Genomic DNA, 26,755 nt, shown 5'->3' on the forward strand with positions numbered 1-26,755 from the left:
GTGTCAATATTGTCTGCTCTTTGGTGAAGGTGATATGTCAGCTGATACCTGAAGGACAAGGAAAAAGTATGTTAGGTAGAGGGAAGAAGCACATACAAAGAGCTAGAAGTGAGGAAGAACACTTGTGCAATTATGGGTAGTTTAGTTTGACAAGGTGGTAGAGCAAAGCAGCAGAGTAGGGCAAATAGTGAGAGACAAGGCTGAATCATCTGGCAAGAAGCAAACTGATTTGGGTGTTTTCATTCCATGCTAAGGAATTTGAAGTTTTACCCAAGGGCAAAAGCAATGACAAAATCAATGAGTGATGATTGAAACCCATTACCTGTCAATGACAGCTATATGACCTCTAATTACTTAACCAAGCATTACTAAGATGACTTTGGCATTTTGGGTCTTCTATCACTAGCAGAAACAACAATTTGATAAAGCACACCTTTTCTGAGACTTGTGCAGGTTGACAGTTCCATAGGGATGGCACCAGTGAAGGAAGATTGTCGCCAGAAATAATAACATATATAGACTTAGGGAGATTGAAAAAACTTCTTTAACGTTTATTTATTTTTGAGAGAGAGACAAACCACAAGCGGGCAGGGGCACAGAGAGAGGGAGACACAGAATCTGAAGCAGGCTCCAGGCTCCGAGCTTTCAGCACAGAGCCCTCTGTGGGGCCTGAACCCACCTGAGCTGAAATCAGTCGCCCAACCGACTGAACCACCTGCTTGCCCCTAGACTTGTGGGAGATTTGAAAAGAGCTATGACACATGAGGACTAAAGGAGGAAGAAGTGTGTTCTTCATTATGCTCATGCTTTTACATTTTTTATTAGATATGTACAAAAAATGTGAATGTAGTATCTATTCTCCAAACAATGGAAAGGGATGCCCTTTACTATTTATAGTTTATTTCAGAAATCAATGATATCTAACTTCATACATTTTGGCAACATACCTTCTTCTAGTTCTCTGGTTATTCTTTCCTCCAACTCCTGCCGCATCTGAAATAAGCCAAATATTATTTAGAATGTGTAAGGTAAACAAAAGACATGGTAGGGATTATATATAGCTTAGGACATGTGGTCTTGAAATAATACTTGTAGAGATTAAACCAAAGTTAGGGATTGCTTAAACAGAAAAACTATCACATGAATAAAATAAATTCCTACCTATTTTATTTTAGTTTTAGATAACGGAGAACAGATACATACATACACGCGCACACACACACACACACACACACACACACGTATATATGTATACATATATACGTGTGTGTGTGTATACGTATATATAATATGTGTATGTTATATATATAATATATTATGTGTATTATATTAATATATATAATATGTGTACATTATATATATATATATATATATATATATATATATATATATATAATGCTATTTATGTGAGTCTGATAAAAAGCACAATTAATATTGATCTATTGAATATGTATAATCTCTGAAACGTGATGTTGGATCTTACTGGGACAAAAAAGTTTAAACAAGAATCATATTGTATATTGAATTATTACTTGGAAATGATTAGAAATACTGCCATTTATGAAAGTTTAATCAGTTTTTTACCTTAATGAATTGTTCCTTAAAATGGGCTTTCCATTTTTTCACTTGTAGAAAAACAAAATTTGAAGGAATGCTTTTTACTGTTAATTTTTTACTGTTAAGTTTTTGAGGAACCATAACACTTTTTTGACAATAGCATTATATTCAGGCCTTATAAAATGAATGGGACAACATGACTATACCAGACTTATAAAATTAATAACTCAATACCAGACGATGGGGGAAGGCTTTATTCAAACAATTTTATATTACCATTAATAAATAGGATATAAAATATAAACCACGTTTTTTATATGACATGACTTAAGGAGCTACCAAGGTAATGTTGCATCTTTTCCCCAAAAGCTCTTTTCCTAAATATTTACCTCTGTGACCTTTATGTTTATATCTAGGTAAAAACTGTGTTTCGATGGTGAAAAGAGCTTTCAAGTCCATGAATAAGAACACATGTGTACTTTTGTGTATACCTTTCCATTGATCAGAAATATAAGAGGGTGAGAAAATGATACACAGAATAACTATATATCAGCAAATTTTAATTCAAAGAACATTTTTAAAGGATTTTTAATTAGAAGGATTTTCCCATTAACTGTTAACATACAAATATGGCCCATAGAAATCTAAGGTTCGGTTGGGGACACTGCAGGATTGAGGGACAAGGAAGTCACAGCCGTAGTCTCCATCTCTCCTTTAGTTAGACAGCTCTACTTCTCTCTGTTTTACACAATACAGTTTAATGCAAAAAAAAAAAAAAAACTACATTCTATTGTTTAAAAAAATTATTTTGAAGATATAAAAGTCACTAATTTAGTCAAAATCCCTAATTTTGCGTAATAGACAAAAAGGGCTCAGAGAGAGTGTACTTTGCCTGAGGTCATGAAACCAACTAGATGCAGACAAGGAATACACTTGTGGTCTTACCAAGCCTACAGTTCTATGCCAGTTACTTCCTCATAGTCAGGAAACATACGTGTATTTTAAGTATAATTCAGAGAAAATGAATACATAAAACTTTGCCATGTGGCTCAGTAATGCTTAGGTATGAGGCCCACAATAGTAGCTCTAAAACTAAATTACAAATTTTAAAGTCATGAATGAAAATAAAGGAACAGAAATTATGTTAACTCCTTTTAGTAGCCGTCAATTTTTAAGCACACCTTTTTTAATTTTTTTAAAAATTTTTTTAACGTTTATTTATTTTTGAGACAGAGAGAGACAGAGCATGAACGGGGGAGGGTCAGAGAGAGGGAGACACAGAAATTGAAACAGGCTCCAGGCTCTGAGCTGTCAGCACCGAGCCCGATGCGGGGCTCAAACTCACGGACCGCAAGATCATGACCTGAGCCGAAGTCGCCGCTTAACCGACTGAGCCACCCAGGCACCCCAAGCACAACTTTTTTAAACCACAGGACAGAGAACTTGAAAGAGAAAATCTTTAGGTGAAGCAAGCAAGCTGAAACTGAGGAAATTCTTCCTGAAAGCATTATTTATTCCTTCGAAAGAAAATTTGGTTTATCAAAATCAATCAACAAATGAGTGAACCCATGGTGTGGTTATTTATAGCAAAATTTAAAACCCAACACAGATTTCTCTTTCCCTTCTAGCATGCTTCTCTCTAACCTCTCATCATTCGTTGGTATGTACAAAAGACACAATTCACTTTATTTATAATTTAAATCCAGTCAGAAATTATAGGTGAACCTTCACTTCTCACATGTGGACTTATCTCTGTCTCCCTCCCGATGGGAAGGGGGACTTACCTAACGGGTGAATTTGGGAGAAGGAGCTAAGCAGTGCTTATGTGTTTCTAGATCTCCTCTTTGAAAAGATGTGCCTGCCCACAGTAACAAAATTTGGGTCTGCCCTCAGCTCTGTGGTAAGCACCCGGCCCCCGGGGTGGGGGTCAAGCATTTGTTTCCTCAATTTACAACTGTGTGGGGAAGTGCCCAATTTGGGAGGAAGCCCAAAGTGGCTAACATAACCTAAATCATATCCTCCAATTTGTTAGTGTGTATTAGTAATAAAACTACTAAGTTTCTCTCCATCTCCCTGTCTCCTGTGTTCTGAATTTAGAAAGAGAAGAGCAGGGTTACTTGCCGCCTACCCAGTGTCACCTGTCACAGCTCCACCAAGAAAAATGACTAGACAACACTTACAGAAACATTCTCTTCTTCCTTGACTTCATAATTAACGTACATTGTTCAAAAGCATCGCTCACTCGAAAGAGAGAAAAAGTTGAAAGGAACCATTTTAGGAACAAACATAGAAAGTAAGACAAACTGAGGACACAGAGGAATACACTCCAAATGAAAGAACATGACAAAACCTAAGAAAAAAAACTAAGTGAAACAGAGATAAGTAATGTACCTCATAAAGAGTTCAAGGTAACGGTCATAAAGATGCTCAGTGAACTCGGGAGAAGAATGAATGGATCCAGTGATAACATCAGAAAGAGATAGAAAATATAAAAAAGAACCAATCAGAGCTGAAGGATACAATAACAGAAATGACAAATACACTAGAGGGAATCAACAGCAGATAAGAAGATGCAGAAGAACAGATCAACAATTTGCAAGACAGGGTAGTAGAAATCATCCAAGACGAAAAACAAAAAGAAAAAAGAATTTTAAAAATGAGGCTAGGTTAAGGGACCTGTGGGACAACATCCAGTGTAATAATACTTGCATTCAAGGGGTTCCAGAAAAAGAAAAGAGAAACGGGCAAAGAACTCATTTGAAGAAATAAAAGCTTCATTTTAAAAATTCAAATATTTGCTTGATTTAGCTATTTATAAAATGCTCTACAATCACTCATCAAGATATTTTATAAAAATAGAAACAAAGGTGGTATAAGTCAAAAAAAAGGAAAAAGAAAAAAAAGTGCCATAAATAAGAAAGCAATTAAAGATGTATTCTCGTGTAAGAAAATAGCAACACTTTTACCTTAAAAGGGAAATTAACCTTTTTAGTGTTACAAGTTGATTTAATTCATAAAAAGGACTTACCATGGATTCTTTTTTTTTTTCTTTTTTTTAGAGTAGCCTCCATGCTTAGCGTAGAGCCCAATGCAGGACTTGAACTCATGACCCTGAGATTAAAACCTGAGCTGAGATCAAGAGTTAGATGCTGAACTGACTGAGCCACCCAGGCACCCCCATGGATTCTTTTAAATAGTAAACATTCATATGTCGTTAAGTGTTTGGAGGATGATCATTCACTGACATACAGGGGTGGACAAACTGGATTATAGCAAAACTTTGAAATGTTAATGAACCACTGCCAACTGAAAATAAGTCTAAGCATCTAAGTGTACCCATGGTTACCAGGCAATAATATTTACTTTCTAAAATCAAATTTAAATGAAAGCTTTTCAAGAAATTTAACATGGGTAAGTTTAGTTATATTTACTGAATACAGTTAATGCTAGGTGTCTCTTGTGGCACACCTGGGTGGCTCAGTTGTTTTTAGTGTCCAAATCTTGATTTTGACTCAGGTCATGATCTCATGGTTTTGAGACTGAGCCCCACATTCGGCTCTGTGCTGAGCACGAAACCTGCTTGGGATTCTCTTTCTCCCTCTCCTTTTGCCCCTACCCTGCATGCACTCACTCATTCTCTCACTAAAATAAAATAAAAATAAGTATCTCTTAGAAATGAGAGATCAAGGGACTAATATATATATAATATATATATTATATATTAATATATTAATATTATATAATTAATATTATATATTAATATTATTATTATAGTAAATATTATACATATGATATATTATATTATAATATATTATATATTATATTTTATTATATTGAAATTATATTAATATTATATAAATATTATATATTATATATATATATATATATATATATAAAATTTACCTCAGTTCTTTCTTAGCACATATAATGCTGACTTTTATCTCGTATGTGCTAGTTACTTAAACAACTCACAATTTCACCAAATTAAAAGCAACAACATCAGATATCTGAAACCCAAACTAAACAGATAATATAACTAACCTTCCACAAGGAAGTCTCCCAGTACTCATATGACGGCCGTGGGTTTAAGGTAGGAATCACTAAGTTTCCTCTTGGAGTAAGGTTTCCATTGAGCACTAAATTATTTTCAAAATGTCCACAATAAGGTGGTTCCAGGCCTGGGCTCATAGTAAGGGTCTTGAGTAAAGTTTGGTGCTGCTGTCTCTCCTCAAGAAAATATGTATTGCTCTCTGAGAGTCTCTCCTTAGCCCTGTGAAGATTAAGAAACACAAATACATTTTCTTTTTCCCTAAATCATTCCTAAATGACATACATTTTTTTTTAGGTTTCCATAATAGTAAATAGCATTTGCCATTGAACAGTGTTTTAACACTGAACATGTGACGGAGCACACCTAGTATCTAAAATTATACTTTTAAAATTGTTCTAAAGAAATACTTATGTTTCCAGGGGGATTCCTAACTAACAATTCAAGTTAGGGAAGGGAGAGAAGTGGCTATCAGTGATGTACATGGCTTAACAAATAATACTTGCTGTCTTCTGGAATGGCTGTGCTGACAGGATCCTTCAGGATGCCATTATATATACATACTTATATTTAGTAAACCTGTTTACAGATGTAAAACTAAACCATCCCTCAAAGACATTTTCAAGCGTTTGCTTTTACCACTCTTGTACATTTCACTTATTATCTCAAAGAAACTGAGCATTTGACACTGAGGAATCATTGAGACCAACAATCTCTAGGGGAGATAGTAGATGACAGACGTGTGATCAGAAAGAACTAAAACAGCTACAGAGGCAATTAGCTTATAACAGTTACCAAGGCACTGGAGGCAGAATCTGCCCTTTCTATCTTCAGTCTTCCACATGCCTCCCTCCCACCATGGTGCTCTTTTAGCCACTTTGGGAACTATACTACCCTTCAGCCCTGTGTGAGTCTTTTTGTATTTCACCTGGATGCCTTTATGTAAAGTAGAAAAAGCATAAAGGATAGTTTGTCTCAAGGCCCACTCTAGTAATCATACCAAAGATCACAATCAAGAGAATAAATGTACCAAGCTGCCAGGATGAGTAGTAGTAGTACTTGACCTTTTAGGTTAAAGATGTAATCTTCCAAAGAGAAACTCATCGACATTTCTATTTAGGGTAATTCTGACAAGCAATTTTATAATAATACGCTTCTAAATGAGAAAGCTTCGAACAATGCACTTAAAGACTAGCAGATCGGATCAATGGAAAATATACAGGGCGGGGGGTGCGGGGGTGGGGTGGGGGAAGAGGTCCTGTAAAACCGAAAAAAAGAGAAAGGATGCAAACTGTCCTGGACTAACATTTCAAAGGTAAGTTCACTTAGAAACCTCATTTTCCAAAATAACACGATCTAGTTGGCTTTCACTTCCTACTCATCTCATGATCTTGGCTCCACAGAAATTATGCTTTAGAGGCAAATTAATAAGCTAAATTTCTTGTCTATGATTCTGTTTTGAATTACCTGTTCAACTTATTTCTCAAGGATTTTCTAAGTTTTAATTCTTCTAGGTAGAGTTGCCTGTAGGTTTCCAACTCTGTTTTAGTAGAATCTTGAGAAGTCTTCATTGTAGAGACCTGAGATTCCAGATCTTTAATTCTAAGTTCCATTTGATTTCTCGTTGAAGCATGATCATTTTCTCTTAACTGGTCCAAGTTTTGTCGAGCTGCTGCTTGTGCCTAATGAAAAAAAATTAACAGGATAGTTTCAAAATAGGTATAATCTGGATAATTAATTATACCTGTTTCCTTTAGTTCTGAGTCAATGTTTCAGAGAGCAATTTTAAATGAAAAAAAGCTCAAGTGTAAAATATTTATCATCAATGTCAACTGAATTAAACATGATTTATAAAATTAAAGTTCAAACATTCCTGTGTTAGTATTCACGCAATCTGATAATTCAAATAATAGAATCAATGAGAAAATTTTAAAAGTCAACAATAAACTTAAGAATAATCCAAGTACAGTGCAATTTTTAAATAATTTTTCTTTTCCTCTTCATAGTGAGACTAGTTGTTTAAATCATCATTTTTTCTTATCCTCTCGATTTAGTAGGAAGAATGATGAAAACTGAAATCTTTAAAGGGAGGAACAAATGCCTCCAGAAATCTACAAATTACCATAAAGCAAGTAGAGGAAACCCCTACAATGCATCTATCCAAAATGTAATTTCCAGTAAAATGAGTTAAAGCACATTACAGATCAATCAATTAACCTGTAAAAACAGGTTGACTTCGTGTAATTTTTCTACTATGTCCAGTCGTGCTCTTTCTTCAATCTCCTGTTTATACTGCTCCACTTGACTGCGTTCTACCATATTCATTTCCATAAATTGTTTCAATTTTACTACTTCTTGCTGTAACTTCTTGTTGTTGCTCTCAAGTTTTTCACATTCTTCTTTGAAAGCTTTCATTGATAATAACTCTTGTTGAAGAACTTGATTTTTTGCATCCAGGTGTAGACATTTTGAACATGTAGTTTCCAGTTCTGTTGTAAGGACATCAGCCTGCATGAATAAAACACTATAGTTTGGAAGGGAGTGAAAAGAGTCTAACTCAAAACTACTAGGAACATTTTTTTTTTTCAGATTTTAAGTAATCTCTACACCCAGTGTGAGACTGAAACTCACAATCTCAAGATCAAGAGTAACTGAGCCAGCCAGGCACTCAAATTTTTAAATAAACTCATTTGCAATAAAATGTTACCTCTCTTAGAATGTAGAACCTTAAACAAGTCAGAAAATCAAGAGACACGTTAAAGACATCAGGTGTTACTGAAATAGATCTTTGCTATCATTCTCTTTAGTACACAACATTTGCACTTGATTCTATACTTTTATTTTTCTATGATTTTTCATATCTTTCTTTCATAAAATAAGTCCCCTCTTAGGAGAAAGTCTCTTAGCCCTTCCCCCATCTTAACACTCCATAACTTTTAAAGAAGTTTTAGCAATATCATATTGACTTATGTATGCCCAAGTCAAAAAATGCGTCCCAAGATAAGACTCTGGAAATAAGACTCTAATTCATGAATCTATAAGTAATGCTTCTAATGCCATGGCTTGTTTCTGAACTGCAAATGTTTTATGCTAATTTGAACTGCACTCCCAGGAGAAATGATTCTCCGGGATGTGTTAAGAAATCACATCTCCCAGTATAAAACTTTAATTGGATGATCCAAATATGCTTTTGAGGCAAAAAAAAATTTTAATTCAATACTGTTATCTTGTAATCCTTTGTTACTTTCTAGAAAATAAGAGATCATACTAAACAAAAACAACCACAACAACAAAACTGGCTGGAGTTTCAGTGATGCTGAGTTGGGAACGACTTCCATCCATTCTATATGATTGGTAAGACAAGGTGAGTGGATGTGGTGGTTTTATAAATTCATTGATACTTCTGTGAAAATCCCTCCCCTTAAATATATGCTGGCCTCAGTAACTGGTTTCTAGTGAACAGAATATGCAGAACTGCTGTCATTTTTAAGGCCAGCTTAGAAAATGTGATACAGCTTCCATCTGACTTCCTTTCTCTAGGGAAGCTCACCCTTAGAACGCAGCCACCACGTGGTGAGGAATCCCAGGCTACCTAGTGAGTCTTCATGTAGATACTCCAGCTGAGACTAGCCAACGTCCTAGCCAAAGGCCAGCCTCAACAGCCAAACACGTGCGTGAACAAGCCTTCAGATGATTCTAGTCTCCAGCTTCCAGTTATGCCAGCTGATGCCAAATGAAGAAGAAATGAGTTGCCCTACTCTGCTTTGCCTAAACTAAAGATTGGTGAACAAGAGGAATGCTGTTTTGAACTACTAGGTTTTGAGGTGGCTTATTATGCAGCAGTAAATTACTACCACAGATACTGATACTAAAAATGGTGTGCTGCTATTCAAAAAAACCTAAAACTAAACTTCCTTTGAACCAGGAGGTAGGTCGAACCTGGAAAGATGTAGAAAAGCGTAAGAATGAGACCCAAAAAGGGCCTCCACAAGACTCTTAGTGGAAACCTGATGGCCTGTGAAGAGGCTGACAGCAAGGGTTTCTAAGCATGTGAAGAAAATGATACTGGAGGAAAGGGAAGTCATGCTACAAAATACCTGAAATTAAAACGGATAGGAAAGAGAAACTAAAGAAAGACTATGCAACTGAAAGGAACCAGGACTTACTGGGTTCAAGTATCTGTTTCTCATTTACAGCCTCTCTACATGTTGAACTGTCAAATAATGCTAAAATAAAGAAATGGCTTTTGGGTTCAGAGAAAATCCAGGGTGCTACCAGGAAAACAGAAAGATTTAAGGTATGCCTCCAATTTCTTTAAGGATCTTAAGACTATAAGATTTTTTTTAAAGTAGGTTCCACACCCGACATGAGGCTTAAACTCAGCACCCAGAGATCAAGTGTCACATGCTCTACCAACTGAGCCAGCCAGGAGCCCCAAGAGTAGACGCATTTTAAAGGCATTGTCCTATAAGAGCTTCACAGGAAACCTGAAGCGAAAAGCTTATCTCAAAAGGACTTGGGAGACTCGCTTTGCTAAAACACGGCATGAAATCCAGTAATATTTACAGAAAACTAAAAAAGGTAAGAGATATATAGTAGCAAACATACTATTTGCTACCTTGGACTAAAAGAGACCAAATAGTGCAAAATGAAAAGAGGCCTTTGGGTCTTAGAAGTCCCACAGGGAGGAAGCAGGATGAAAAAACAGCTGCAAATACAGGTCATTCCTTATGAAAAGGAAGGCACCAAGAGCTTAAAGAGTAAAGAAAGGGAAGAGACATGGAGAAAGTATTCCCGTGGTTACGACTAAGTCCTAACTTAAGAACTGACAGCATGCATCAGGCTATATTTCAAAACTCTTATGGACTAGGGTGCTTCCCATCTTCTTTTTCTGAATGGGTGAGTCTTCAGCAGTTGACTAGAATGTTGCATTTGTGAGTGGTAAATAACTGTCTCTTTCGTTCTCAAGTCCTCATATTGAGAACCCTTGCACTCAAGGGGCTATACTTGAGATACCATAACCCAGGCAGCTTATCCCCACTGCACCTGATTAAGATGGTAAGATCTTGGACTCAAGGCCTGAACCTGATGCCATGATAACTGAGACTTGCAGGAGGTATTGGAGGGGGAGGGGAGTGAATGTAGTTTTCAGGTGGGAGGAATACAAACATTTGTGGCCAGTGGGTAAAGTATACTGCTTTTTAAAGGTGTCCATAGGTTTTAAATATTAATTCCACTAAAAAAAAGACCATGGAACAACCTTAGTGACTTGCTCCTAATGAACAGAATATGTGACTATGATCCTGTGTGTATTCCAAGCCTAGGTGACAAAAGGCGATTCTGCCTTGCTCTGTATCTCAGGCTGCTTACTTGGAATCTAGCTCCCCATCTAGTGAGGAAGCCTAGGCCACAAAGAGGGTCTAGGTGTGTCAGTTTCAGTGTTTCTGCTGCCTCCTGAACTGAAGTCCCAGGCAACAGGCAGCATCAACCACCAGACGTTAGTGAACAAATCTTCAAATGGTTCCAACCCCAAACCTTTCAGTTGCCCCACCTGAAGCTGAGCAGGGCAGAGACTAGCTGTCCTGGCCACACTTTTCCTAACAGATTTGTGAACAAAAGAAATCTAACCTTTGGGGAGTTTGTTAAGAAAAAAACAAAAATGATAAATTGAAATGTGGATTAAAAAAAAGAGATACATAAACTTGTATAGGAGAAATTGGTCTCCATTAAAATAGGATGTAATAAATGTTAAGATTAATTTATTAACAACCAATGGTGCTAATGAGAAGATGCAGATAACTAGAAGCAAGATCTAAGAAGTTTTTCTCTCGGTTTTTCCCCAGCTAGGATCATATTAACTGCTCATTTTCCATATATGGCCTTTATTATGTTGAGGTATGGTTCCTCTAAGCCTACTTTCTTGAAGTTTATATCATGAATGGATGTTACAGTGTGTCAAATTCTTTTTCTGCATCTATTGCAATGATATGACTTTATGCTTTTTTGAAAATTAATATGAGGTATCACATTCATTGATTTGCAAATATTGAACCACCCCTGCAAACCAGGGATAAATCCCATTTGGTTATAGTGAATGATTGAATGATTTTTTTAATGTTTATTTATTTTGGAGAAGGAGCACAAGCAGGGGAGGGACAGAGAGAGAGGGAAATATAGAATCTGAAATAGGCTCCAGGGTCCAAGCTGTCAACAGAGCCTGACACTGGGCTCAAACCGACGGACCATGAGATCATAACCTGAGCTGAAATTGGATGCTTACCTCACTAAGCCACCCAGCTGCCTCTGCCCCCGGTGAATAATTTTTTAATGTATTGTTGGATTCAGTTTGCTTATTTGGTTGAAGATTTTTGCATGTTCATCAGAGATGCTGGCCTGTAATTCTCTCTGTGGTGTCTTTATCTGGTTTTGGTATCACGGTAAAGCTGGCATAGAATAAATTTGGAAGTTTCCCTTCCTTTTATGTTTTTCTGGAACAATTTGAAAAGGACAGGTTAAACTTTTTTTTTTTTTTTGTATTAGCTCTTCTTTACATGTTAAAATTTACGTCTGAAGTCATCTGGTCCTAGACTTGTGTTTGTTGAGAGTTTTTTGATTCCTGATTCAGTTTCCTTGCTGGTAATTGATTTTTTTTTCAAATTTTCTATTTCTTCTTGTTTTACTTTGGTAAGTTATATATTTCCAGGAATTTATTCAATTCTTCTAAGTTGTCCAACTTGTTGGCATACATTTTTTCACAATATTCTCTCATACATGTTTGTAAATCTGTGGTGTTGGTTCTTATTTCTACTCTCACATTTGTGGTTTTATTTATTTTGGTCCTTTCTATTTTCTTGTTGATTACTCTGGCTAACACCTTATCAGTTTTATTAATTTTTACGAAGAACCAGCTCTAGGTTTCATTGATTTGCTCTAGTATTATCTGTTTTTTGTTTGTCTATCATTCATTTCTGCTTTAATTTCTTTTTTTAATTTTATTTTGAGAGAGACCACACATGAGTGGGGGATGGGCAGAGAGAGAGAGTGAGAGAGAGAGGGAAAGAGAGAATCCCAGACAGGTTCCATGCTGCCAGCAGAGAGCCTAACATGGGGCTCGATCTCACAACTGTGAGATCATGACCTCAGCCAAAATCGAGAGTCACTTAACCAGTTAAGCCACCCAAGGGCCCCCTGCTCTGATCATTATTACTTGCTTTCTTCTGCTGGCTTCAGGCTTCATTTGTTGTTCTTTTTCTAGCTCCTTTAGGTGTAAGGTTAGGTTGTTTGAAATTTTTCTTGCTCCTTGAAGTAGGCTTATATTGCTATGTACTTCCCTCTTAGGACCACTTTTGCAGCATCTCAAAGGTTTCAGACCATTGTTTTTTTTTTTTTTTTTTTTCATTTCCATTTGTATACACGTATTTTTTTTAAGTTTCTTCTTGTATCTCTTGCTTAACCCATTGCAGTGTAGTAGCACGTTATTTAACCTGCATGTATTGTTTTTAATAATTAAGGCCTTTTTTTTAATCCATTCTTGAGAATAGTCCATGTATAGTTGAAAACAACGTGTATTCTGTTTTAAGATGGAACGTTCTGAAAAAAATCTCTTAACTCCAATCTGGTCCGCTCTGTCATTCAAAGCCATTGTTTCTTTTTCTTTTTTTTTTATTAAATATATGAAATTTATTGTCAAATTGGTTTCCATACAACACCCAGTCCTCATCTCAACAGGTGCCCTCCTCAATACCCATCACCCACCCTCCACTCCCTCCTACCCCCATCAGCCCTCAGTTTGTTCTCAGTTTTTGAGTGTCTCATGCTTTGGCTCTCTTCCACACTAACATCTTTTTTTTCCTTCCCCTCCCCCATGGATTCCTGTTAAGTTTCTCAGGATCCACGTAAGAGTGAACACATATGATATCTGTCTTTCTCGTATGGCTCAACGCCATTGTTTCTTTGGTGATTTTCTGTTAAGATGTATTTTTTGGTGATTTTTTTGTTAAGATATGTTGATGTAAATGGGGTGTTAAAGTACCCTATTACTGTCTTATTATCAATTTGTTCCTTTATGTTGGTTATTGTTTTATGTACTTGAGTGCTCTCATGGTGGGTGCATAAATATTTACAATTGTTAGATCTTACTATTGGATTGTACCCTTTATTAGGATACAGTAGCATTCTTTGGCTCTTGCTACAGTCTTTGTTTTTGGTTTATTTATTTCGAGAGAGACAGAGTTGGGGAGGGACATAGAAAGGGGGAGAGAAAATTTCAAGCAGCCTCCATGCTGTCAGTCTAGAGCCCAACATGGGGCTCAAAGCCACCAGCCATAAGATCATGACCTGAGCCAAGACCTAGTCAGTCGCTCAAATGACTGAGGCACCCAGGTGCCCCACAGTCTTTGTTTTAAGGACTCTTTTGTCTAACAAAAGTATCGCTATTTTTTCTTTTAACGTGATAAATTTTTCTCCATCCCCTCGCTTTCATTTTTTTTTTTTAATAGAATTTATTGTCAACTTGGCTAATATACAGTGCGTATAGTGTGCTCTTGGTTTTGGGAGTAGATTCCCGTGGTTCATCACTTATAGACAACACCCAGGGCTCATCCCAAAAAGTGCCCTCCTCAATGCCCACCACCCACTTTCCCTTCTTACCCACCGCCCCCCATCAACCCTCTATTTGTTCTCTGCATTCGAGAGTCTCCTATGGTTTGCCCCTCTCCTTCTCTGTTTGTAACTATTTTTCCCCTTCCCTTCCCTCACGGTCTTCTGTTACATTTCTCAAGTTCCACATAGGAGCAAAAACATATGATATCTGTCTTTCTGTGACTTATTTCATGTAGCATAATACCTTCTAGTTCCATCCATATTGCAAGAGATAGCACGATTTCACTCTTTCTCCTTGCCAGGTAGTATTCCAGTGTATATATAAACCACATCTCTTTATCCATTTATCAGTTGATGGGCATTTAGGCTCTTTCCACAATTTGGCTATTGTTGAAAGCACTGCTATAGACACTGGAGTACATGTGCCCCTATGAATCAGCACTCCTGTATCCTTTGCATAAATTCCCAGTAGTGTTATTGAGGGGTCGTAGGGTAGTTCGATTTTCAATTGTTTTGAGGAACCTATGCACTGTTTTCCAGAGTGGCTGAACCAGTTTGCATTACCACCAACAGTGCAAGCATCCCCTCACTTTGAATCTGCAGGTGTCTTTATGTCTAAAATGAGCTTTTTATAGGCAGCATACAGATGGGTCTTGTTTTTTAATCCATCCTGTCACCCTAGGTCTTTTGGTTGGAGTGTTTATTCCATTTATATCCAAAGCAATTATTGACAGGTATGTATTTATTGTCATTTTACTACTTGTTTTGTGGTTGTTTCTGGAGATTTTCTCAAATCCTTTATTGTTTTTCTCCCTTTGATGTCTTTCTAATTTGCTTTAATGATATATTTGGATTTCTTTCTCTTTATTCTTTGCATGGTTATTAGTGGGTTTTGGTATATGATAAGCATTAATTTGTATGTCACCCCTTCTGTGTGTAGCAGTCTATATTAAATTGATGGTCACTTAAGTTAGAGCTCATTTTTTTCTCCTCCCCATGTTTTGATAAGCTATTATATTGTATATCCGTTTTTGGGGCATTCCTTGAAGATTTTTTTTGACAGAAATATACATTTTTACTGCTTTTACATTTCCTGCCTTTATACTGTCACTTTTGATCTCTCCTTTCCACTCAGAGTCCCCGATAATATTTCTTACAGGCTGATTTAGTGGCCACAAACTCCTTCCATTTTTGTTTGTCTGAGAAATTCTTTATCTCTCCTTCTATTATGAATGATAGCCTTACTGGATAGAGTATATTGGGCTGCAGATTCTTCTCATTCAGCACTTTGAATATATCATGCCATTGCCTTCTGCCTTGCAAAGTTTCTGTTGAAAAATCTCCTGCTAGCCTTGTGGGTTTTCCCTTGGAAGTTAATGACTTATTTTGCTGCTTTTAAGATTTGTAGCAGTGGGGCGCCTGCGTGGCTCAGTCTGTGAAGCATGACTTGATCTTACCTCAAGTCGTGACCTCGCAGTTCGTGCGTTTAAGCCCTCCAGTGGGCTCTGCGCTGACAGCACAGAGAGTGCCTGGGATTCTCTCTCTCTCTCTCTCTCCCTCTCTCTCTCACTCTGTCTCTCTCTCTGCCCCTCCTCTGCTTGTGTCTGCGTTTTGTCACGGAAATAAAAAAAACAAAAGCAAAAAACAAAACACTAAACAAAAAAAAAAAGATGTTAGCAGTATATTTTGCAAATTTAATTACAATATGTCTTGGGTGTTAATTTTGATGGAAGTTCTCTGTGCCTCCTGGATCTGGATGTCTGTTTTCTTCTCCACATGACGGAATTTTTCAGTTATTGTGTCTTCAAATCAATTATCTGTCCCCTTCTCTCTGTCCTCTTCTTCTGGGACTCCTATCATAGGAATGTTTTTACATTTGACGGAGTCACCGAGTGCCTTAAGTCTATTCTTGCATTGGATAATTCTTCTTTGTCTTCTTCAGCTTCACTGCTTTCCATTACTCTGTCTTCTAGGTCATTAATTTGTTCCTCTGCTTCCTCCAGGTTGCTGTTCATTTTTACTGCACTCTTCATCTCTGATTCTTCAACTCTTTTATGTCTGTGGTAAGGGTCTCTCGGATGTCTTCCATTCTTTTCTCAAGTCCAGTGAATATCCTTATGATCATGGTTTTAAATTCTCCATTAGGCGTGTTATTTACATCTGTCCCATTTAGGTCTCTGGCCATGGCCTTATCCTGTCCTTTCATTTGGGATAAATGCTTCTGTCTTTTCATTTTGTCTAAGTATCTGCCAGCTTCTGTGTGTTAGAGAAGCCAGTTATGTCACCTGCTCCCGAAAGTAATGGACTTAGGAAAAAGACGTCGTGTAATGCCCAGGGTCTAGCACTTCAGGGAGTATCACCAGTGTGTGCTGCATGTGTCCTGCTCTTGTGTTCTGGCTATGCTATCCTTTAGGCCAGTCGTCTGCAGACGCTCTCCTTGCCTGGTCTGGTGAGTGTGTGGTCCCTGGTCTGAATGTAGCGGGTTTTAACTAGGTGTGCTCTGGTCTGCTTATGAAATGAGACCTGTCACCACCTCTACTGGAACTGAGGCCAAGGGAAACTCTCTGGTTGGGAGATGTGGTGTGGGCAGGTATTTGTCCTGGTCTTCTGGGGGAGGGGTCTGCTGTGCTGGGACTCAAGCAAGAGTGATTGAGAAAGGTAGTTCCACCAGAGTGTAAGGGGGTGGTGTTTGGTGTAAGCCAGTTAGGTAACCAGTGTTAGCAATGCACTGCTTCCTGCAGGTGGCTTTATGTTTGTGGTGAGGGGCAGGAGAAGGAGATGGTGCCAGCCAGTGGCTTTGTTCCTACAGACAGGCCTCTGAACTTTGCCTCTGAGGGACGTGCTCTGAGAAGAGCAACTAATCTCCCCACTGTGTGCCCCAGGCACTCTTCAGACCACTGTACCCATGCTATATGTTCCCACGTTGTTTGCCTGCCCTCTGTCCATGAGCAGTGGAGTACCTCAGGGCTGTAAACCACCTAAATCGGATGCCCTTTGAAACTCCAGACTTTACACACTACTGGTTGCAAGAACTCACGAAATGCAGGCCCTCTTGTTTTCCAAGCCAGTGGCTATGGGGAAATGTTCTCTTTGTGTGTTCCCCTGTGCGTTTCTCTCTCTCACCCTTACCCACAACCTCGACTCCCTCCCCTCTGCAGAACCCAGGATCTGTTTCTCTTCTAGACGACATTTATGCATCAAGGAACTTCTGTGATGTGCCCTCTTCTCTCCCTTTTGTTGTGGAGTTTGTTCTGTCAGTCTTCAGGTCGATTTCTGGGGTTTTTAGGGTGAGCTGATTGTTATCTAGTTGTATTCGTGGGATGAGGCAAGCCTAGAGTCCTCCTACTCCTCTGCCTTCTTCCTGTCTCTAAGATCTTTTTCTAAGATTCCCTTCAATTCCAACAATTCTTACAAGTAGGCAGGAATGCCTCTTTAGAATGTCTCCTCAAGTTAAGGTAGAAGCACAGAGACATACGATTTGAAGCACAATAGTTGAAAAACTAGAAAGAGTCAATTTGATAACCAAAATTGGGCCTTTGGTCTGATTTCAATTAAAGGAAATAGGCAGCTTTGAGTATTTTTTAATCCATTGAATGCTCAATCTTCATTCTCCTTTCCTCAGTGAGGAAATAAAGAGAATGTCATGGAATCATTTTTCATCTTTTCAGTAGCAAAACAAATGTACTGTCCTTTAGCACTACTTAAATTAACTCCACATTCTGCTTTACCTTACTCCAACCTTCTTTGTGTGGGGAGGTAAGATCACTTCATCTTTGTGTTGTCCCACAATGCTTCTCCATATCATACAAGTTGGCCTCAAAAGTTTGTTGTCATTCAAATTACCAATCTAGTATTTGTCTCTGATAAATCAACTGAATACTACCGCAATTTGTACAGCTGTATTATTTTAATGATATAATGTTTATTCCATTAATTATATGCTGAGCTAAAACATATAGCTATACATATCTTTCTATTCAAGTGAAAGAAGGGGAAACAGCCTGCTGTGTTTTCCAAGAAAGTATGATCTGTGCCAAGAACAGGATTAACACCAGTGTTACACACAAGAACAAGGTCAGAAGAGGATCTCATTGTGAATTGCAAGATGATGGGTTAGCAAGATTGCTTAACAGGAAAGAGGAATAGCCTAGAGTTAATCTTTTCCTTCTTAGATGGTGAAAACTATGGATGAGTCTATGCATTATAATGAGATAATAAAATATAATGAAGTAAACGTTAGTAGACTGAGTCAAGAGATCCTATGGCCAAGATTTGATGGAAATGAAAGTGGGCAGCACTGACTGAGACACTAAAAGTTTGCACAGGCGGGGAACCTGGGTGGCTCAGTCAGTTGAGCCTCAGCCTCTCAGGTCATGATCCCAGGGTCATGGGATCAAGACCCCTGTCAGCCTCCACACTAAGTTTGAAGCCTGCTAAAAATTCTCTCGTCTCTCTCTCTCTCTCTCTCTCTCTCTTTCTCTCTCTCTCTCTCTCTCCCTCTCCCTGTCTCTCTTTCTCTCCCTACACACCCCCTCGTCCTGCTTGTGCCCGCTCTAAAAAATATATAAATATAAATAATAAATAAATAAATAAATAAATAAATAAGTAAATAGAAGTCTGAACACACTAAAGAAAGAGCATTTTATCTTTTTGAGCCTGACTTCACATCGAGTCAGGGGGTCAGCAACGCAAAGGCTGGCAAAAGGGTCTTTCAAGAAACAAAAATCTTATAGGAGCAAAGTTTAGTTCTACTACACTGACTTTTTATTATTACATAAGTGACTGGTAATTTGCAAGATAACTAGGAAAAAGTTTTCATAAAATTTGTTATGGTACTGGCATAAGGACAGACATATAGATCAATGTATTAACATTCAGAATCTAAACATAAATTCTCACATTATAGTGAAGTGATTTTCCACAAGGGTGACAGACAATTAAATGGAATAAGACTAGTCTTTTTAACAAACGGTACTGGGACAAATGGATATCCACATGCAAAGCAATAAAATAAGACCTCTACCCCATAGCATATATACAAAATTAACTTAAAATCTAAGAGCTAAAATGATAAAACTCTTAGAAAAAAGCTTATGTGTATATGTTTGTGACAGGATTTGACAATGATTTCTTAGACATGACACCAAAAGTCAAAAGCAGATTAAGTTTACTTTATCAAAATTAAAAACTACTACGCTTCAAATATCACCATCAAGAAAGTGAAAAGGCAAGTGACTAAATAGGAGAAAATACCTGAAAATCCCATATCTGCTAAGGGATTTGCATGTAGGACATTTAAATAACTCTTCCAATAATGAAAAGACAATCCAATATAAAAACGGGCAAAAGAATGGATTAGTTCTTTAAAGATGATACAGAAATGGATAATAATCACGTTAAAAGGGAGATGTTTGGGGTTCCTGGGTGGCTCAGTCAGTTAAGCTTCTGACTTGGACTCAGGTCACGATCTCACGGTTCGTGGGTTCGAGCCCCGCATTGGGCTCTGTGCTGACAGCTGGGAGGGAGCCTTGAGCCTGTTTCAGATTCTGTGTCTCCCTCTCTCTGACCCTCCCCTGTTCACCTGTTCACGCTCTGTCTCCCCTGTCTCAAAAATGAGTAAAACGTTAAAAAAATTAAAAAAAGAAGATGTGATATATATATATATATATATATATATATATATATATATATATATATATGGAGTATTACTCAGCAATCAAAAAAAAGGAATCTTGCCATTTGCAACTACGTGTATGGAACTGGAGCGTGTTATGCTAAGTGAAATTAGTAGGAGAAAGACAAAAACCATATGACTGCTCTCATATGAGGACTTTAAGAGACAAAACAGATGAACAAAAGGAAAGGGAAACAAAAATAATATAAAAACAGGGAGGAGGACAAACACAGGAAACTCATAAATATGGAGAAAAAACTGAGGGTTGCTGGAGGGGTTGTGGGAGGGGCGATGTGCTAAATGGGCAAGGGGCATTAAGGAATCTACTCCTGAAATCATTGCTTCACTAAATGCTAACTAATTGGGATGCAAATTTAAAAAAAAATAAAACTAAAGATACAACAAGAAGAGTAACGCCCCCAGCCCCACCAAAAAATTTCTCAACCCAGGAAGCCTCTGGTTGGGGATTTAGGAGATAAGGACCTTCTAGAGAAGTCAGAGCAATGGACTGAGTTGGCTGAAAGCTATCTAAGTTTTTGTTTCACAGGGAACACCTTAAAGTGGCAGACAATTTCATGCCATAACCTTAATTCCTTTCTATAGGGATACACAGAAAATCCCTCGTTATTCTTTAATAAGCTTCTTCAGTTTCGGATATCCTTACAAATTTTAGTTTTTGAGACCTTAAAGATTTCTTTAGGACACAGTAGCAGGACAACGCCTAGCACTCTCATTCATAGAAGACTGATCAACAGAGAGTCATGTTACTCGCATGAAAAGTTCCCTGTTACTATGTGACTCATTTATAAGACGTCTAGAAAAGAAAATAATTTTCAATGTCTCTTCAGCCACAAAAAGGACCAGTCAACAGAATGTTCTAATTCCCCTGACGGGTATAGCTGTCTAATGAAACTTGCATGTATATTATATAGCTTTTGCGACTGACAGAAACGAGTTGGTCAGTGTATCTACCTAAGTGTAAATCCCACTTAGGATTTACAATGAGAATCCTCCAAAGGAGGGTGAGAGTGCGAGGACATTAAGTGTTCTGCTTGGAAAACAGTTGGGGTTTCACTACATATGAATAAATGAGAATCCTGAATGGCACATTAGTCTTTTCTGAGATTGAATTGTGAAATCTCTGAAAGGCTGATTAACTCAAGTGAGTGGAAAAAGAAAATGAGTTTCTGAGCTTGCAATGGTAGGAGCACTGTGTTACTAGGTAAGACCCTGACAGGGCAGCCATTTCTCCTTTTTCACTGGCGTTTCTTTTCCTTTACAAAATCCAACAAAGAGAAAAGTCCATTCCCTTGAGAAGGACGTTTGCATAACGACCTGCTAGTCATTCTTGATGAAGAGAATAAATTGCACACTTGTGATTACAAATTACAACAAATCATCATTAAAATAACCCATTCTCAAACTCTCACTGAAGGATTGAGACTACAAGAGAAAGTCAGATTTCAAGATGACATGATCACTCAAAGCGTGCGGAAGTTTGAAACACGCTGAAAAATATTAGCAGGGACTCACACAACTGTATGCCAACGTTCACAGCAGCATTATTAACAGTAGCCAAAAGGTGGACTAAACCAAACGCTCACTGTGGTATATATAAAATGTTGCTTTTTTAGACTCTCACATTGTTTTTATGAAAATCTCACTATAAACATCATTATGAGTTCAATCAATTTCATCTCTATAGAAAAATTCCATTGCTAGTAGCAAATAGCAACAACATCAACCAATTTTTCGATAAGTGAGCCTTTCCATGTGATCCAAAACATTCTTATGTACTAGTCCTAGTGAAATACGGATTCGTTTTCAGTAGGACAGACATTAAGCGACCGACTTACCAAACTTGTCTTTAACAAGTTGCTCGGAAGATTGTGAATTTGGGCCGCTTGTTGTTTGATGGTTTCTTCTGGCCTGGCATTTTGCACTTCTAGCCTAAAATGCAGATCTTAAGATAATTATTCTCACACATAAGTGTAAAACAATACCAATAATATCTGAACAAATGAGGGTCTTACAGAAATTCGTAAAATTGTGTCAAGAGGAAGATTTGGGAATTGTGCCATTTTTCTCGTGTTTTGTGGATAAGGTGCAAAATAGAGATATAATATCCCCAATTTTGCATTTCAAAATAGCTCAAAGCTGGAATTTGTATCCAGCTTAACAATAATGTACTGGCATAACAAGTATATTTCTCGTACTACACTGCTTATCTGCTGTATAAATAAGGTATTTTCTGTGAGGATTAAATTATACTTTTCCATATGATCTTACGTCTTCTCCGCATATCTTATGTCCTTTGCCTCTCGATCCTTTGCTTCTTGCAACTAGAATAAAGAAAAAAAATAATTTTAACTACTGACAATCTAGTAAAACACCATCACCTGTTTTTGTAACGAAATGTTATTATTATTATTTTTTTTAACTTAGTGGGGCACAGAGAGAGAGAGAGAGAGAGAGAACGCCCAAATGGGGAAGGGAGTCATAGGGAGAGACAGAGAAACTTGTAAGCAGGCTCCAAGCTCAGGGTGAAGCCTGATGTGGGTCTCGGTCTCATGACCGGTCTCATGATGTGGAGTTTGGGATCATGACCTGAGCAGAAATTAAGAGTCAGGACGCTCAACCAACAAAGCCACCCAAGTGCCCCTGTAACTGAAATCTTATTGGACCCAGCCACACTCTCCCCTACACGCTGATTGATGGCTACTTTTAGGTCATAACAGCAGAGTGGAGCTGCTACAACAGAGACTGTGGCCTACAAAGCCGAAAATGTTTCAATACTAATCCAGAATAGTTTACCAAACTTACTCTCTTACAAAAACATAACGTTGTTAATGTTTATAAATTATATATGATCAGATAAACATACAAATGTATCTACTGGTCAAATGGAGGAAATATAGGAAATTACCTTATGGTAAACATTTCTGTTCTCACATTACAAGCACTACATCAACTATGATTTTAAATATTCACATAGGTGAATGACATTTCTATTCTCGTGATTATGAAACTGAACATGCTATTTTCAGTGACAACGAGATATTTCATGGAAGAGTTTGACAAGCAGTATCCTAGTAGGAGCCAGAAAGCCTGGGTCTGAATTCCCAATTCTGCTGGTTATGAGCTGTATGACCTTAAGCACAGTACCTAAAACTTCCTTGTCTCAGTCTCTAAATCTGTAAAATGAAAGTAATAACAGCACCTACTGGGGTACCTTAGTGGCTCAGCCGGGTCAGCGTCTGGCTCTTGATTTCTGCTCAGGACATGATCTCAGGGTCACGTGATTAAGCCTCACATCAGGCTCTACGTGGACAGCAAGGAGCCTGCTTGGAATTCTGTCTCTCTCTCTCTCTCTCTCTCTCTCTCTCTCTCTCTCTCTCTCCCTCTTTCTCACTCTCCCTACCTTCCCTTCCCCACAATCTGTCTCTCTCTCTCTCTCAAAATAAGGAACCTCAAAAAAATGATCTCAAAATAAATAATAATAGTATCTACCTAACTGGGATCTTGGTAATATAAATTTAGGAAATAATACATGAACAACTTAGAAGGGTACGTGGCACATAGTCAGCTCTAAGTGTATGCATTTAGCATGATTACTGTTGCTGTATTTTGCGTTCCAATACAATGAGATAGTTTAGGCAGGTGGCATGCCAATACAAGTGGCCCCGTATACAAACTATACTGAAGTTATTCTTCATATCACCGCAAGTGGCAGCAAATGGGGAGGATGAGGCCCAGAATCTCTCCTCAGTACTTCACACAACTTTCGCCAATGCCACTAGCAAACAATACTTTTTTTTTTCCTCTTATAATACTTTCAAATAACATCCTCTCTATACCCTCAGTGGACAATGCTCACAGAGTAAAGTACAAATAGCACCACCTAGACTGAGTAGTAGATGCTTTATATGACCATCAGAGGCAAGGGAAAGCCACTGATATGGAAATAATGGAGTCTTGCTAAACCAAATGTCCTCAATCATTTCATGCCCGTACTGTTTACGTTAGGCTGCTTTAGCAGGTACTCTGGTGAAGAGATTAAGGCTTTGTGGTAACAGCATATCAGAAAAGCTGGCCCCAGAGCTTTGCAGTTGGTAAAGTGCTACAAATCTGTAAATCCCAGCACCGGCTGCATAAGGAAGAAAGATTTCAATTTCTCCTTTTCTATTAACCATTTGCTTAAGTTTGAAACTTTCTCCATCTATAACACCGCTTCTCCCCTTGCAGTGGACTCAAATATTCTTTAATGAATCATCTCATCCACAGATTCAAGTTTTCTTCACTTATTCCTTCTTTTACACTAAAATCTAACTTCCACTAAGAAAATTTGAGGGTCATAAAGGACCTTTTTTTAAAAAAAAATTATTAAAGTCTTAATCCTGCTTCACTTCTCAGCAGCAGCTGAGAAAAATGATCATACCCTCCCTCTGTGCTTCTAACCCCACCTTATTTCTGGAGGATGGCAATCCCTGACATTAAATCCTTCCCCTTGCTACCTGTGTTTTGAATTGCTCTTAAGTCGTCAAAACCAGATTCTCTAATTCACATTTCCAGCTTTGCCCCTTTGCCTAGGCCACGTGTCCTTTTCGCTCTTCCATCTAGGTGCTCACAGACAACATCCTCAACCGCGCACTCAAAAATCATTACTTGACATGGAGTACCTTTGTAGACAGCTAATCGTGTACATTTTATTTGGACTCTTTTCAGCGTTAGAGTGTGTCTTTCTTATTGAGTCTTACGGGGCACCTTTACCCTTAGGATGCTGACGAGTGCACTTTGTCTCGCTTTTTTTATAACACAACATTTATCACAAGGGCTGGATGATCACTGGTTTGCCTTTGTTTCCTTTTGAGTAATTTCTTAGTCCATAGAGATCTCAACTTATGGAAGTCTTCTGAAGTTCCTTTCAGACCCATACTTGACTATATTATTAGGAAGGTTAAGTTGGCTACAGCTACCTCTTCTTCCCAATCCAGATTCTTCACCTCAAAATTGTGTGCATCAAATATCTTCACCCAGGTAGCCCCTGGTTTGGGGATTCAGGAGATAAGGACCTTCTAGAGAAGTCAGACCTATGCACTGAGTTGGCCGAATGCAATCTTCAGTTTTTGATTCACAGAGAAGACCTTAAAGTGGCAGGTAATTTCATGCCATAACCCTAATTCCTTTCTATAGAGATGTACAGAAAATCCCTCGTTATTCTTTAATAAGCTTCATCAGTTTCGGATATCCTTACAGATTTTAGTTTTTGAGACCTTAATGATTTCTTTAGGACACAGTAGCAGGACCATGCCTAGCACTCTCATTCATAGAAGACTGATCAACAGAGTGTCATATTACTCGCATGAAAAGTTCCCTATTACAATGTGACTCATTAATAAGACATACAGAAAAGAAAGTAGTTTTCAATGTCCCCTCAGTCATACAAAGAACCAGTCAACACAATATTCTAGTTCCCCTGACGGGTATAGCTGCCTAATGAAACTTGCATGTATATTATATAGCTTTTGTGACTGACAGAAACGAGTTGGTCAGTGTATCTACCTCATTGCTCCCACTTAGGATGTACCATGAGCATCCTCCAAAGGAGGGTGAGAGTGGGATGACATTCACTGTTCCACTTGGAAAACAGTTGTGGTTTCACTACATAAATTAGAATCTTGAATGGCACATTAGTCTTTTCTGCAATTGAATTCTGAAATCTCTGAAAGGCTGATTAACTCAAGTGAATGGAAAAAAAAATGAGTTTCTGAACTTTCAATGGTAGGAGAACTATGTTACTAGGTAAGGCCCTGACAGAGCAGCCATTTCTCCTTTTTCACTGGCATTTCTTTTCCTTTACAAAATCCAACAAAGAAAAAAGGCTATTCTTTGGGAAGGACGTTTGCATAATGGCCTGCTAGTCATTGTTGATGAAGAGAGTAAGTTGCAAATTTGTAATTATAAATTACAACATATCATCATTAAAAGAACTCTTTCTGAAACTCTCACTAAAGGGTTGGGTTTACAACAGAAAGTCAGAATGCCAGATGAAATGATCACTCAAAGACTGGGGACGTTTGAAACACGCTGAAAAATATTAGCAGGGACTCACACATCTGTATGACAATGTTCACAGCACCTTTATATACAATAGCCAAAAGGAGGACTAAACCAAATGCTCACTGTGGTATATACAAAATGTTGCTCTTCTTAGATTCTCACAATATTTTTATTTAAATCTCACTACAAACATCATTACTTTATGAATTCAATCAACTTCATCTATACAGAAGAATTACATCACTAGTAGCAAGCAGAAACAATATCAACCAAATATTTTGATCAGTGAAAATTTCCATAGGATCCAAAACATTCTTATGTACTACTACTAGTGACATAAGGATTCCTTTTCAGGACAATCATTCAGAGATCGACTTACCAAACTTGCCTTTAGCAAGTTGCTCTGAAGATCTTGAATTTGGGCCGCTTGATGTGTGATGGTTGCTTCTTGCCTGGCGTTTTTAACCTTTAGCCTAAAATGCAGATCTCAAGATAATTATTCTCACACATAATTTTAAAACTGTATCGTGTAACTTCTGAACAAGTGAGGGTATTACAGATTGTTAAAATGGTATCAAGAGGATGATTTGGCAATTGTGCCAATTTTCTCGTTGTGTTTTGTGGCAATGGTGCAAAATTGAGGGATAAGATGCCAAAATTTTGCATTGCAAAATAGCTCAAAGCTGGAATTTGTATCCAGCTTGACAATGATATACTCGCATAACTAATACATTTCTCATAGTACACTCCTTATCTGCTTTATAAATAAACAAGTTATTTTCTGTGAGGTTTAAATTATACTTTAGCATATGATC

The 26,755-nt window shown here is 37.8% G+C and overlaps 2 protein-coding genes across 3 annotated transcripts in view; both read right to left on the reverse strand.

Annotated features, from left to right (window-relative positions):
- The window catches only part of LOC147572807 (ankyrin repeat domain-containing protein 26-like), a 626,452-nt gene that overhangs the window by 313,261 nt on the left and 286,436 nt on the right, over nucleotides 1-26,755 (reverse strand). The window lies entirely within an intron of this gene.
- Nucleotides 7,054-26,391, reverse strand: LOC147572811 (ankyrin repeat domain-containing protein 26-like). The gene is made up of 3 exons (XM_086693302.1): nucleotides 26,320-26,391; nucleotides 7,823-8,113; nucleotides 7,054-7,287 (listed from the first exon to the last, which is right to left on the reverse strand). The coding sequence occupies exons 2-3, from the start codon at nucleotides 8,018-8,020 to the stop codon at nucleotides 7,069-7,071; spliced, it is 417 nt and encodes a 138-aa protein (XP_086549428.1). The 5' UTR covers nucleotides 8,021-8,113; nucleotides 26,320-26,391; the 3' UTR covers nucleotides 7,054-7,068.

The sequence above is a fragment of the Puma concolor genome, chromosome E4 (assembly GCF_028749965.1).
Source record: "Puma concolor isolate L17-30 chromosome E4, mPumCon1.1.hap2, whole genome shotgun sequence".
NCBI lineage: Eukaryota > Metazoa > Chordata > Mammalia > Carnivora > Felidae > Puma > Puma concolor.